The sequence below is a fragment of the Falco peregrinus genome, chromosome 14 (genome assembly GCF_023634155.1).
Source record: "Falco peregrinus isolate bFalPer1 chromosome 14, bFalPer1.pri, whole genome shotgun sequence".
NCBI classification, from domain to species: Eukaryota; Metazoa; Chordata; class Aves; order Falconiformes; family Falconidae; genus Falco; species Falco peregrinus.
In genome coordinates this window covers 7,624,175-7,638,092 of record NC_073734.1, presented here as the reverse complement: position 1 = coordinate 7,638,092, position 13,918 = coordinate 7,624,175, and the positions used below count along the sequence as shown (strand labels likewise).

The 13,918-nt window shown below is 47.4% G+C and overlaps 1 protein-coding gene across 15 annotated transcripts in view; it reads left to right on the top strand.

The window, feature by feature from the left end:
- Positions 1 to 13,918, top strand: part of LOC101915205 (arylamine N-acetyltransferase, pineal gland isozyme NAT-3-like) — a 37,749-nt gene that overhangs the window by 21,736 nt on the left and 2,095 nt on the right. For 9 of the 15 annotated variants that reach the window (XM_055818486.1, XM_055818477.1, XM_055818483.1 and 6 more), the window contains 7 exons: positions 2,512 to 2,613; positions 3,400 to 3,558; positions 5,346 to 5,496; positions 5,838 to 5,964; positions 8,131 to 8,242; positions 11,950 to 12,121; positions 13,440 to 13,477. In XM_055818486.1, the coding sequence (XP_055674461.1) occupies positions 13,443 to 13,477 (35 nt within the window). In that variant the 5' untranslated portion in view covers positions 2,512 to 2,613; positions 3,400 to 3,558; positions 5,346 to 5,496; ... (2 more) ...; positions 11,950 to 12,121; positions 13,440 to 13,442. The other 6 variants (XM_055818488.1, XM_055818487.1, XM_027782954.2 and 3 more) reach the window with 5 other exon arrangements.

Below are 13,918 nucleotides of genomic sequence, written 5' to 3'. Positions count from 1 at the left end.
TAACCAGTTAGCTTGGTGGAAGACCTTTCAGGCTGTTCTTGCAGAGGAACCCAGCAAGAGAGCTGGTGGGATTGCAAGGGTCCCTCACAGACATCGGCCCTCGGGGCCATGAGCTTGGCAAGTGGGTGCGTGCCAAACTTGAGGTGCTCCACCCAACGCACCTCAAACCTACTCCTGCCCCAGGCAAAGCACCGGTGACTCCGTATTAGCTTTAACCCAGGACTAATGAGTCTCCAGGGAACAAGGAGATACTTGTGCCTACTTGAGCACTAACCTAACACAGATGTGGTTGTACTAGCAAGGTTCCCGGTCATTTTTCAGGATTAGCAGCATAGCCCTAATGTGTCTATTCAGTGGCAAATCTTTAAAGCCTCTCTTTATCTTCTGATTTGTGTGTTGCTGTTACGCATCAGGAAAAATGTGGTGCGTCCTGTTGGGTGAGATGTGGAGGAGGGTTTCTAAAGAGAGGACTGTGTTGCTTCAGCTAATTAACAGAACTCAAAGGAAATTTAGGGCTTTTTAGGTTGTGGTTGGCATAGAAGATGAAAGGCGTTTGACCTTATGGGAGCCAACAAAGCTCCTCTGGTGGCTCCACAGGAAAATAAAATGCTTGTCTAGAAGCATTTTTGCTCATTTTGGCTCTTTTTGATGAATCCTGAAGAGAAAGGCTTTTCAAAAGTGAGATGGTGTCGATACTAGAATGTGATGTATTACAGCAGCCAGGATGCTAGGATGAATAGAGGTGGACAGGCCATAATTTGAGTGAGGGTAGCAAGCCAGAATGTGCCTTTCACTTGTGGCGTTACCCCCTGCCCAGACAGCCCACCTCTTGCTACCACTTGCAGGAGTGGCAGGCAACCCATGAGCATTTAAAGACCTGCTGCTGCCGGACTAGACTGCTGCAAAGTGAGTGTGGACTAGTTCAAAGGGAAATTTGTTGTTACAGGCACTGCAATTAGATTCTACCCAGCGCACATCACCCCAGCATCCCTCATTCCATCACGGCTCCGTGTAATTGCCTCACAGCAGATCTTATTTTCCACGGCTGTGAAGCTCCCTTGGATGTGGCCAGGGTCTGCCATCCACCCCTTGCCACTGCAGGGACATGGAGACAGCTGTGGCCCTCAGTCCTTTCTCCTGGCTCACCAAAAGATGCCAGCAAAGAGCTTTGCTTCCTCTGGCTCAGCTGCCAGCGCTGCCTTGGGAGCACTGCACACTGGATAGCTGATTTGTCTTGAGAGACCTGCTTTTGGCATATTCCCCAGCGGGACCCGGAGTATGGAGTGAAGATATATTCTGCTGATCTGGATAATGGCATTGGACAGAGGCAAATAATTTTTAAGCAGGCTAAATTTTTTTCCACTAATTTCAGTGGTATTTTTTTTTTTCCAATTAAAAAAAAAAGAATTCCCATGTGTGCCTATGCAGGAGTGTGGTCTATAATATTTAAACTGCCATATCCCAGAGGCTGAGTACAATGGAGAAATCAACAATTCAGGAAATAGGGAATGTGGATTTGAGTCGGCCCTGAAGAAATATATTCTGTAAAATCTTTTAGGGCAAGTGAAAGAGGCAAGATACTTCTATAGAGATTTCTGAGTCCTAAAGCCTGTGTGATTAACCGGAGTTGCAGTAGGAATGGGATGATTGGATGAAAAGGATGATGGGAGTGCTCAGATGATGGTGAGGGAATTTGGGCTGTGTGTTTGGGAGAAAAGTGGGGGCATTATTAAAGAACAACAACAAAATTTTAAGGGCACTTGATCGTTAAAGCTCCAGGGAAATCTGCAGTCCAGATTTCTGGACTTCCAGATAAGATGGCCTTATAGATGTGCCAGCCCCGATGAACCACAGACAGCCCAGGGCACAGTGTGTCCGCACACACATTTTGCTGTGTGCACAGGCCTGAGGGGTTTAATTACTCAACATTAAATTAGCAGGACTTTGATGTGTTGAGCAGAAACCCGCATGTGTGGCCACGCATCATGTGTACACACACACACACACAGGTGTGAGCGCTTGGCTCCAAAGTTGCATGGTTTTGCATTGTGCACAGCACCCCAGACTAACAGTGGACCAAGGCCAGTTCTCCCTTCCCACCCTAGGAAACCCTCCGCCAGCCCAGCAGCTGGGTATTTTTCTGATCACTAGTAAATTGGAAAGGATTTTAAAGCGAGCTCACTGAGCCCAGGAATCACGTTGGTTCAGTAGGGCTGGAGACGGAGTAAAATTACAGTGACATCTAGTGATCATAAATATTTCACCAAGATGCTACCAGTGAAAAAATAAACCATTTATTGTTAGACAGCGTTTTAAACACATAACACACAACATCAGATCATTAGCTAAGCCTAGGGAATGAAATGGGTTACAAATGAGGGTAGATTAAGTGAATTAAATTTCTGCAGAGATGATAATACAGAGAAAAGTGCCGGCGCTGGAGAAGGGCTGTGGGCTGTGGGTGGGTTTCTGCAGGGATCTTTGACGGGTCTGTGTTTCTCCCTGTTTCAGCGGGGTTTGCTGATGGTACTAAATTGCAGCACATTCCTATAAAAGGAGCTTGATGTTTTGGAGACTGAGAGTAACTACTGAAATGATATGCAGCTTCGAAAGGTACGTGCTGGTCCCCAGGGAGAGCAAAGCAAAATTCCCCCTGTTCTGTGGCAGGCGCGTGTGCTGCTGCAGCAGCTCTGCCTGAGCACCGGGGTACAGAGCACCGAGCACCGATGGCACCGGAGCTGCAGTTCAGGTTCGCACCCTGAATCAAAGCTGGATTTGGGTTTGCATTTGGCAGCAGTAGGAACTCATGGTTTTGTGATGTTTAGATTGTTTTCTAGTCCAGGTTACTGATTGACCAGTGGTATAGTTGTTGTTTTTTTTTAAAAAAAGGATTTTTTTCTTCTGGTTTTGCATGTCAGACGGGCAATCTGACTGCAGTCATGCCTGCTTGGTCAGGCTGAGCTTCAATTCTGCTGTCCTGCTGAAGTACCCTGCTGTAGCTGAAGCCTTCGGTGTGGGCAAATGGTGTGTTACTGAGCAAAGGGCTAAGAGAAACTCTTTCTCTGATGAGGATGGGGCAGGGCATTGCCTATTCATGCCTTCATGTGCAAAGTGATGAAAACCGAATCCGCCGGGTTAGCTGGAGTAACACCAGAGAGAGATAACTGATGCAGCTGGTGAATTGATTTTGCAGTTTTAAACTGGGTATCTTTGAGGCCATATAAATATGCAGTCAAATTTTCTTATGATGAAACATTCAGGAGCTGCTTCGATATAAGTTGAGAAGGAAGCTCCCAGCCAATTTCCAAGCCCTTCCCTGGAGTCCCTTGCAGCCAGGCAGGTTTAGTCTCTCAATTATTAGCTGAAAGCAAAATGTACGTTCCCACCATCTGATTTCAGATGCCACTGGAGAATATGCCTCAGATACATGCATGAGGGGGAGACAGATTCAGGCACATCGGATGCTGTGGCTGCCTCTGACTGCTGTGAGCAATAACAACAGAACGGGAGTTTATCCAAAATGGTAGCAGAAATTAACCACTGGGTTTCTATGATTGGGTAAGCGATTTTCTAGAAAGAAGAAATGTGTGGTGAGACCTCAGGTGCTGCCCTTTAGCAAAGCTCTCGATCCCACACTCTTTGGAAAATTATTAGCTATGCTGGCATAGTCAGGAATTAGAAGAATAATTACAAAGTGGGTAAGGACCTGGCAAAAAAGAGCTGACAGAGGGCTGGTGGTTGCTTTTGGTGAGGTTGCTTAGTGCTTCCTGGGCTAATGAAGGGGACAGGGTTTGCTTGCTGAAGGGTTTACAGACTTGCTCACCCCATCTTCCTTGCAAGGCTGGGGAGCATCTGGTGCCTCTCAAGAAAGCTGGAAATGGGAGGAAAAAGGGCCGTGCAGCTGTTTTGCTCACCTGGGCAGCCACCGAGTCCTGCTACAGCTTGGAAATTTCCCAAAGGGCTTGCACCAGTGATATTTTAGCAGAAAGCTACCCTGAGTGGAAAGCACTTCCCTCCATCACCTGCCCAGGCTCAGGGTCCCAGTGTCCAGCCCCAGTGACATCACTGTTATTTGTCAATATTATCCCTGTCTCTGTTTGCTCTGGCCCTGGGGGATGGTGAGCGGCGCTGGGCAGGAGCTGCACTGGAACATGAGGAGGGCTCTGGGCACAACTGCTGAGAAAGCAATTAAAAAGAACATCAGTGTAAACTGACGTATTTAGCGTTGGGTTTGGTCTCAGTGGGACTCCATGGTGTGCGGCTGAACCGTAGGCTTTTCTCCATGACAGGTCTATTTATTTTAAAACGGGGAGCACCAGAGATGTGCCTCCAGCCACCTAAAAAGCAGGTGGTTACTTTTCAAGGACTATTTCACCAGAATTTCATACCACAGCTCCTATTAAATAAAGGTTTGGAAAGGCGGATGATAATCTTCAGCATCTGCCTGAGAGGAAACACTGACCTGGATGTAGCATCAATTTGCAATGGTGTGACATGAAAAGACAGTACCACCACCGTTGCATGGAGATTATTTGCCTTTTACCTTACAGGATGAAAATGCATGGGGTTGATGTCACTTGAATCAGGTGCATCATCCCACAGCAAAGGCCATTCGCCAGTTCAGATGATCAAGGATCAAACTGATCCTTGCTGGGGAAAAAAAAATAACATAGTGGATATCAGCGCTGGGGCAGCACAGCAGGCATGGAGCTGGTTTTTGAGAAAGGGCTGCTTCTTGGCATAGCTCGATTCCTAGAAGACAATTAGATTCAGTAGCTTGAGTTATTTTTTTTACAAGATTCACTCAGTGCCCAGCCCAGCAATGCAGAAGTGGATGCAATTTTAGATCCCACCAGCTATGACAATCTACCTTGTCAACAGCGACTCTTTCCCCACTCTGCTCTCCAGAATAGCGCTCCCTGCACTGACCATACCTAAAACCTGCTTCCCAGCTTTCAGTCCCTCCCGAAGCCCCGGAGGGCTGCAGTCTTCCTTCCATCCCTCCTCGGTACAGCAGCATCCGGGCTGCCCGTGGCAAAACCATGGGTGATTTCTCTCAGCCCCCTTTGCTTCGTGGTCTCTCTTCTCTTCCATACATCTCTCCGTGGTGCGCTTTGTGCTGTATATACCAGCTGTGGGTGCATGGGAAGATGGAAAAAAACAGGTGAAAAGTGTCTTTGCATGTCCACGAGTCCCTGCAGTGCCACTCAGAAGTCACACCAGTGTCCCCCCCACAAGTGTGTAGCAGGGAGGAAAGCCAGGAGCTCCTGGTTGCCACAGTAACCCTTGCTCCACCGCCTTTGGCTTTTACACTGGGAAAAACCTTTCCGTCTGTAAACACCCAGCTCCATGGACATGCCTGACACTGATACTACTTGTGGTGGGGCTATTTATTGCCAAGAAGCAATGGAGAGCCCCGCAAAACCATCGTCTTGCCTCTGAATCTTCCCACAACTTCCAGCCTCTCCTCGACACAGCCAGAAGACCCCAGTAAAGGTAAGCCTGGGCACTGTTTCGAATCCAGAGCATCCCTCTTTAACTTTTTTCTTTCTTTTTTTTTTTTCCTGGTTGCACTCCTGAGTCAGCAATGGGGTGAAGGGAATATGTTATCATTGCAAACATATATTTCTGTGCTGCGTGTTAGTGCATTGTAATGAATGTGTTTCCTGAAGGTGCGGTTGGTTTTTTTTTCCCCTCTTTGTTGTCGCTGTAACTCCCGTTTCCTACTCTTCACTGAGATAAAAGGTTTCCTTCCCACCTACTCCCCCCCAAGAAAAATACCTGACGAATGGGAATGACAGAACTCATGTATTTGCTCGCGCCTTGCACGTTTCCAGGCTGATTGCCTGAATTAGGGCTGATCTGAATTCCCACTGAAGTCCACTGGACTTTTCCCATTGCCTTGTCACTGAAGCAACGGTGTGGTTTTGGAGGAGCTTTTTGGAGGAGTAGGCTCAAAGCCAGGTGAGTGCAAGTAGCATTGCTATGAGGCTTGGGTGGAATAAAGACAATCTAATCCTGCTGAGGATGTGGCTTGGTAGTTTCACAGGTCATAAATGGTGACGGTTGCTGCATTTAGGCACATGTACGAAGATATTTTTTCAGAGCTAATCTATGTGTGTATATATATGTAAATATATAAAATGTCCAGTAATATAAATTATATCACTATATGAAGAACGTTTCAATTATAAAGGCAAAATATTTTCCATTTAGGAAAATTAAGGAATATTTCCCTTTGAGATGTTCTTTCTGTTGCTTCATATCTCAGCTGCAGAAACGTTGCAAGTGTTTCATCAGTACCTCTCTGTTCTCCCAAATGTGAGCTCACCGAAGGCAATTTAGAGGGCTGAGCAAACTCTCATTTCCCCCTCCTCCCCTGTATTCACACACATATATAACTCTACGTTAGTCAGTGTGCCTGTTCTTTAGCTGGGGTTATTTTCCTCTTAAAATATCTTGCAGTATATTGTGTACAGTACGCAGGTTTGAGTACCCAGCCGTTCGTGCCTGATGAAGGCAGAGCCTGTGGACTTGTGAATACTCCTTGTGCAGGCAGGTCACACGTAAAGGGCTGGAATTGCATGTGTGCAGGTCGCAGGCTATTTTATGTTTTTGTTTAGCACCTGTACAGAATTTTTGCAGATTATCAGCTAATTAGTTTGAACGGAATGTCTCCTGTTGACTTTTGGACTAGATGAACATAATGTCTTTATTTTCAAATGAGGCCTTTCTGTCCCCGCACAGAAAAACACATTGCCCTGCAATTACCGAGCAGCTACTGGTAATGGTGAGAATGTGGTAAAATTAGAGAGTTAGCAACCGGTCTTTAGCAACTAAGTATTTCCCCATAGACCATCTGCTTTGTTTGCGGGCTCTGCTGTGGATGCCTGTTTTACCCAACTACACCTCTGTACCAGCACTCCAGCCCCAAGTTTTTTCAAATTTCCAAATTTTCCCATTTGGAAAATGTCCCAAGTATGCTTTTGACAGCATTATGGACAGCTCTCGTTAGAAAGTGTGTAATGAAGCTGTCTGAGGGTCCAGCCAGCAATGCTGGTGCCCCATTACATATTACACTGGCGTACTTCCCTTCGGCAATGACAGCGTAACATGATGGCAATTATTAACTGGTTAATCATGCGAAAGTGGCACAGCAGCTCTGGGAAGTACTGCATAAAAAGCCAGTAAAATGGAATATATCCCATTTCCAGACAGGACATTGAAATGAAGAGAGAAAGATTAATGCCCTGCATCTCCAAAGGTGCTCTGGGTGCATATTACATGCTGATACGGGAAGCGCTGGAATATCTTTGCGGCAGTGTGTGTGTGTGTGTGTGGTCAGATGCAGAGAGAGGGAGGTAGGTCATGCACATCTTGCAAAGGCACAAGCAAGTGTCTGAGCTCCCTGGGAGGCTGCCGAGAGGCAATCCCTGCTTCCCCCATGGTTTTGGGAAGAGGCCAAGACCCCGCATCCCCCTGCGGGAGGGGACCGCTCTGCCAAGTGCTGCAGGAAGCAGTGGTGCTGTGTGATAACACCGTGGTTTGAACTTCCAGGAAGGCAGGAAAAAACTCACCATTTGCTGATGTTCAGGGTGGGGACAAATCACACAGGCACCTCCTGCTTGGCAGGAGGGTGCCTGGCCAGGGGCAGCCCCACAGCTGCTGGGGGCGGCTGCAGCCAGAGGTACCCCGGGCTGGGGAGGGAGCCACTGGCTCTGCCCCCCAGCCCCAGGCAGGAGAGTTGTTTCCTGATCCTGTTCCCACTGAGCTGAATTTCTTGTTTGGAAGCACTTCCATGAGACCCCGCTGGTGCTGTCCTACCTCCGGTCTGGTAAGGAGCATTTTGGGCAGTGCCTGTGAGAATGGGGAAAATGGGATGTGGAAGAAGGCAGTGCGAACTGCAGCTGTCTTGCAGATGTGCATTGCTCCAAACACCCAGCAGGGAGAGGGCTGGGGTCTGCCGATCCTTTGCAGGAGCTCCCTTCCCTGCCTGGGATGGGGGACCCCCCTCCTTGCTCACCCACACAAGTTGACTTCCCGGTGCTGCCTTATTGCTATGTCCAAGTGCTGCATGAGAAGAATGTGTCCGAGCGTGGCAGAGTGAGTTTTGCTTTATTTTGCTTCCAGAATCAGTGCCTGCATGCCCCAGACCCCGGAGGAGATCCCTGCTGCCTGCTGAACCAGACACTTTAGAAGGAAAAACCAGAGTCTGCGGCCAAGGGAGTGGTGGAGGTACCAGGTAGGCAAGAGGAAAAGTATGTGAGCCTGGGTAGGACAGCATTCCTCTCAGGAAGGAGCTAGCGGGGACAGGGCAAAGCTGGCTAAAGAGCTGCTGCGAAAGCCTGAGTGAGTTACACAAGGTCTTTGATAAAGAGCAGCAGCCCCGGGCATGGCGGGCAGTCACATACAGAAAGCTCCCAGGCTGTTGCCCAGGCTGCTGGCTTCTCCTCCAGCCCCTTCTCCAGTTACCAGGACAGGCAGCATTGGGGGCATACATACTGTCTCGCTCTCCTTGTCTTCTTCATCCTCCTCTTCAGTGCTCTCCATCACTCCCCGTCTCCAGATGCCAGCAAAGCTGCTGCTACCAGGGCTCGGAGCCTCGCCAGCCACGTGCCAGCCCTCACAGACCCAGCTGCTGGCCCGTTCAGAGAAACCAGCGCAACTCTCTGCTTTCCAGTCTGCAGAACCTTCTCCTCAACATTTTTGTAGTTTGACAACACCACCACTGGCATCTCCAAGAGGTGGCCCATGAGATGGAGACAGTAACAGCACCTTGAGGGTGTGAGTATTGCCTGTGAGATGGAAGACAACTTCTCCTTCCTAAGGTGCACCGCGGAGCCTCACGCCAGGGCGGCAGCAGCAGCTATAGGGTGTCCCCAGGGTGCTGGCACCACATCAACAAGGATCTTGCCCTGACGTGTCCCACCAAAGCTGTCACAATTCGTGGGAAAATAACAGCCAGCTGTATGGGCATGTTTTTCACCAAAGCAGTTACTTAAAATGGTTTTTTGCTTCAAACCTTCTATGAGATAAAGCCATTCATGTAGAAAAGCCGATTGTTCCCCTTGTAATGGAATTTAACTGAATTATGACCACTTACGTGTAAGAGATTTATGCTGAAACCCTCAGGACTGGAAGGCCCTACAGACCAATGTGGTCTCTTTGGTCTGCATTAACACCCTTGGAGTTGGCTTGTGTGAAAAACCTCATATTGGCAGCGTAAAGAGAAGCGAAGGAGATCGGTTTTGACAGTCACCAGCCCTCAGAAAGATGCCTCAGGTAGTGGAAACACTAAAAATGAAATCTGGTCTCTTCCTCACCAAGAAAAAGCCAAGCAATGTCCAGCACAGCTACTCCCTTCTGCCGTGCTTGCAGGGTCATCCTTTGGCTGGGGGGTGGACACCACCAAAGCGGCACGTGATGGATGCTGCAGATACAAAGCTGGAAAGAGACGTAGCCACAGCTATTTGATATCTAGCATTACATAAGGAAGGCAATGAATTTAAAGCATGAGGGAGTTTTGCCATTATGAATATGTTTATAGGCCATGAATATCATTCAACAGTCTAGTATTAGGGCAGCCCACATCCATTAAATTCCCCTTGAAAACGAAAGGCTAGAGCCAGCAAGTGTGTGCAAGGTGTGCAAGGTTTCCTTTTACAGTGACTCATAGCTCAGGAGGACGGGAGAATCTGACCTTGTGTAAGAATTTAGGAATTTATACTGATTCCATTTAAAACACCTCGATTGTTTTATTGCTTTACAAGTTTCTCTTCTCTTCTCCCCACCAAAACCAGATAGGTAAGTAAAATACCATATAGTTTTAAATTAAACATCCAGTTATAATGATTTAATATGATATGATACAATATAATAGCATATAATATTATATAACTTGCTTTGTTATACATCCCATCACGGAGGTCATTATAGAGGGGAGCTGTTTAATAGGGAGCAGACACTTGACTATTACCCCAAACAGGGCCCCCTATGCTTTTATTTCCCAATGCAAATATTGTAGCATATAAGACTCTTTTAAAGTGGAGAGGGAGGGAAATTTGATGCAGCCTCTCAGGAGAGTTAGGGTGATGGAAGGATTTCAGTAAGAAATTAAATGCCATCAGCAATTTAAATTTCTAAATAAATAAAAGCAAGTGCAATTACATTGAGGGTTTTCTGGGAAAAGCTCAATCAGCTTCAGCTCCTGCCAAGGTTGGGAAACTGAGTTACAGTGGCCAGGTGGACAGCAATAATCATTTCCAAGGACGTTCTCGTTTGTACCTTGACCCCATGGTCATGCTCCTGGCAACCCAGCCAGCCTGAGCTGGGTTTGCCCTTTGCTGCTTTTGGGGCTGGGTGCGGACACATGACGGCCGCATTACCCGCAGCCACGATAGCAGTTTATTGCCCCACCAAGCTTGAAATTAGCCCCTGGCACAGATCTGAGATGCAAACAGACTCTGGCAAGGTTCCTGGCTCGAGATAAGCCTTTTCTTACCTTTAGTGCTCATTGAATGAGCTTTGTCCTCTGCTGGCCTTGGGCACGCCTAGGGAGGGTGAGAGCTCATGGTTTTCATGGCTTGAGGAGCAAAATGTGCGGGATGGGAAGAAAAAGGAGAGTGATGCAGGAATGTCAGTGTAGGATAGTGAGTTGGGATGAGAATTTGAAAGACGTGGGAAGAAAACGCTCATTATCAGAGCTACGTTATAGGGAGAAGACTTGAGAAAAGCTGAGGATCAAAGTACCAGGAGAAATGTGATTTGCTCCTACTTGGTTAGAAGACACTTGTGTCTTAACAGGACCCCAAAGTCAGCTGGAACAGATCCCCAACCACTTCAGATGGTTGCTTGAGGAAGCACGGCACGTGTCCACTTCTGGCACCACTTGTGGTCCCAAACAGCCCTGGGCAAGGAGCACAGCCAGCTCTGCTCGCACATCTCGCTACAACGGATCCATGACCTTATTTCTGGTACCGTTCCCACCAGGACTGCGGGTCTGCCTGCTCGGCTTTTGGCTTCTCTTTGTCAAAATGAGGACTTTTAGCCTGTGGGAAGAGAAGGAATTATTCCACATACAGCAAGATCCACCCAGGAATATGAACTTTCTTTGTACCAAATTGGACCTGCCCAGAGGAGCCTGACGAGGGCAGGTAATCCATTCCCTTCAGCACCTCTCAGCCTGGGCATCAGGTCCTGCTTGTGGGGTGAAGCACTGGCCACTGTGGGATGACAAAGAACCAAGTTTTGATATGTGCTGTATGAAGCACATATAATGCTGTGTCATGGGCTACAACAGCCACCTTTCTTTGGTCTGATTTATCATCTCTGCTTAGCCAGCCATAGTCATCGCTTTGCCAAGAGCCTCTTCACCACCATGATGTCCTCAGGTGCTACTTGGGAAAGACGAAAGGAGACATGCTGCTGTCCCAGTGCTTTCGTACATTCTATGAAATATTCTGTAATAAGAAAAAAAAAATGCATGTAAATCATAGAGAGCAAATTAAGCAAAGGCAGCGCTGAAGTTCTCACGTGTGCTGATCGAGGCAAAGGGATCGCAGGTGCGCAGTACCGCGCTGAAACCTTGCTGCTTTTCAGAAACAGTGCAAAAACCTTCTCAGATTGAACACACGCAAGATTTCTTCCCCACGTTTCTAAACAAACAGTAAGTTAATACGTGGGGAAAAACCCACATATACTACTGGAGTGCACTCAGCCGGCTACTGAAACAACCCCCTAGCCTTGCCCTCAGAGCCCCAGCTAGCCCCTGCAGAAAGCAGGAAACAAGGGAAAACGCGGAGCAGCCTTTGCTCTAATAATAGACATGTTTTGCATGCATGTTGAGTCAGTGAAGTTGGTTTTGCTTGCTCACTACAGCTCTCATGCTCCACCCTTCTGGCTTTTTTTTTTTTTTTTTTTTTCTTTTTATTGTTATTTTTTTTCCCCCAGCTTTTGCAATCTGACAGAGACGGGTGAAAGTAAGTTGAAGAGGAGCTGGAGACCGGTCCTCAAGCCCTGTCTGCACTAGGCAAAGGACAGCCAGCCACACCACTTGCTTTAGCCTAAACTCACCCCCCTCCCCAAGCGCTGGAGATAAATTGTGGTTGAACTGATTTTCCAGGTAAGCCTTTTTTTTTAAACACCAAATCTTGGTAGCTGAGTACTCCCTTACCAGGAAATTGAAACCGTTCAAAGACAAAACACAGCAGAAAATGGTGTAACGTCAGAGCAGGGAATCCTCAGCTGCTCCATGTAATAGATATGCTGCTTTATTTACTCAGCCTCAAGCAGATCGGGCGTTTGTGCCATCTGACTTATTTCAGATACCACAGTTGAAAGTGCCTTATAAACATCCACAGGAGGTGGCCGGACAGATGGAAAAAAACCACACCAACTTTCTCTCTTTAAGTAAAAGTTACTGTACGTGTTTTGCCTGCTGTGGCATAGTGAAAGAAAGAAAGAAAGAAAGGGAGAAACAGTTCATTGCCGGCGACGCTAGTTTAAAGTTCACTCAGCAAGAACTAAGTTTCTGCCAAGTTTTTGAGGATAAATAGAGTTGTGGTTCTGGGGCCTTGGGGAAAACTTGAGAATGAGCCAAAAGCTGACAAAGAGAATCCCCTGAATAATTATCCGATGCTCTCAACACGATGGTGGAACATTCGGTCCTGCTTGTTGGATGTCGGAGATGTGGTGGTGGTCATGATGCAACAGTTACAGAAACATCCCAGATATCTATCTGAAAGATTAGGAAATGTGGGCAGCCAAACCAGGGCACCCTCTGCTTTTGTCAGAAGGTTATGCCAAATGGAAATTTTTCATCTCATTATTTTGTTTATAGGATGAAAGGATCTTTCAACAATTCTCATACAATTTTGGGTGTGCCGTTTTTCACCAGATTGAGAATTTAATCCTGTTGGAACAATTGATCGTTTTCTTATAATTTTACCTTAAGAAAAGTTTACAGGAACTTGAGAACATTCTGGGACAACATTGCTCTGTACTCAGAGATGTCTGAAATTTAGCGGTGCCTGGGGAGGAATAATAAAAGTACTTGGCTACATCAAAATCCTTTTCATTTTCCTTACAACCAAGGGCTGGGAGGGCTCGGGCTGCTTTCCACTCCCCCTGCACAGGCTCCCGCTGAGCCCTTCTGCTGTGCTGGGGAGGGCGATGCCTGGGCCCTTACCCACACCTGCAGCTGGGGGGACTATGAGTTGAAGGAGCAAATGCATCCCAAAAAACGATGTCAGAAAATGTGAAGCCCCTGAAACTTGTAGTTTTGGCCCAAACCTTGGTTTTCTCCTGCTGCTGGTGTAAGGGCTGTGTTTGGCAGAGCTGGGCAGCTAAACCATCCTGAGGGGAGGCGGCTCACAGAAGATGCAGCAAAAAAACCCCTCCCAATGCCTTTTCTGACCCTAAAACCCCCTTCTGCGCTCCAGGTCATGCCTGCCACCACCAGCAAGGAGAGCGGGAGCAGGTGAGACCAGCTCGTGCCAGGCTGCCTAAATAATGAAGGAAATACCACTGCAGGGCAGGTTTACCTCAGATTTGGTTGCAGAGGAAGCTCTGGATTGTTCTGCGAGAGTGGGAGAGTTTGTTTTCTGCTTCTGCTTCTCTTAAGTCAAACCACAAGTGAAGCGGTTCAGATCTGGAGAGACTCAGTTCCTATAATTTCTAGCAGGGAAACAGTGCTGCTACTGCTTTTGTTCTTTTCTGTGGAGATTTGTAGCTTTGCTGGGCAGGAACTCTACTGAAATGTGCTTAGCACAGCTGGAGCCTCTCGTCACAGCTGTAAAAGAAACAATTAAAAAGAACATTTGTGCTCATCAGCAGTGTCCCATTGCCTTCCCTCAGCGCTAATACTCACACTCAGCTGCCTTTGATAAAGCCATTAGTCAAATCTCGCTCATCTTCTGAG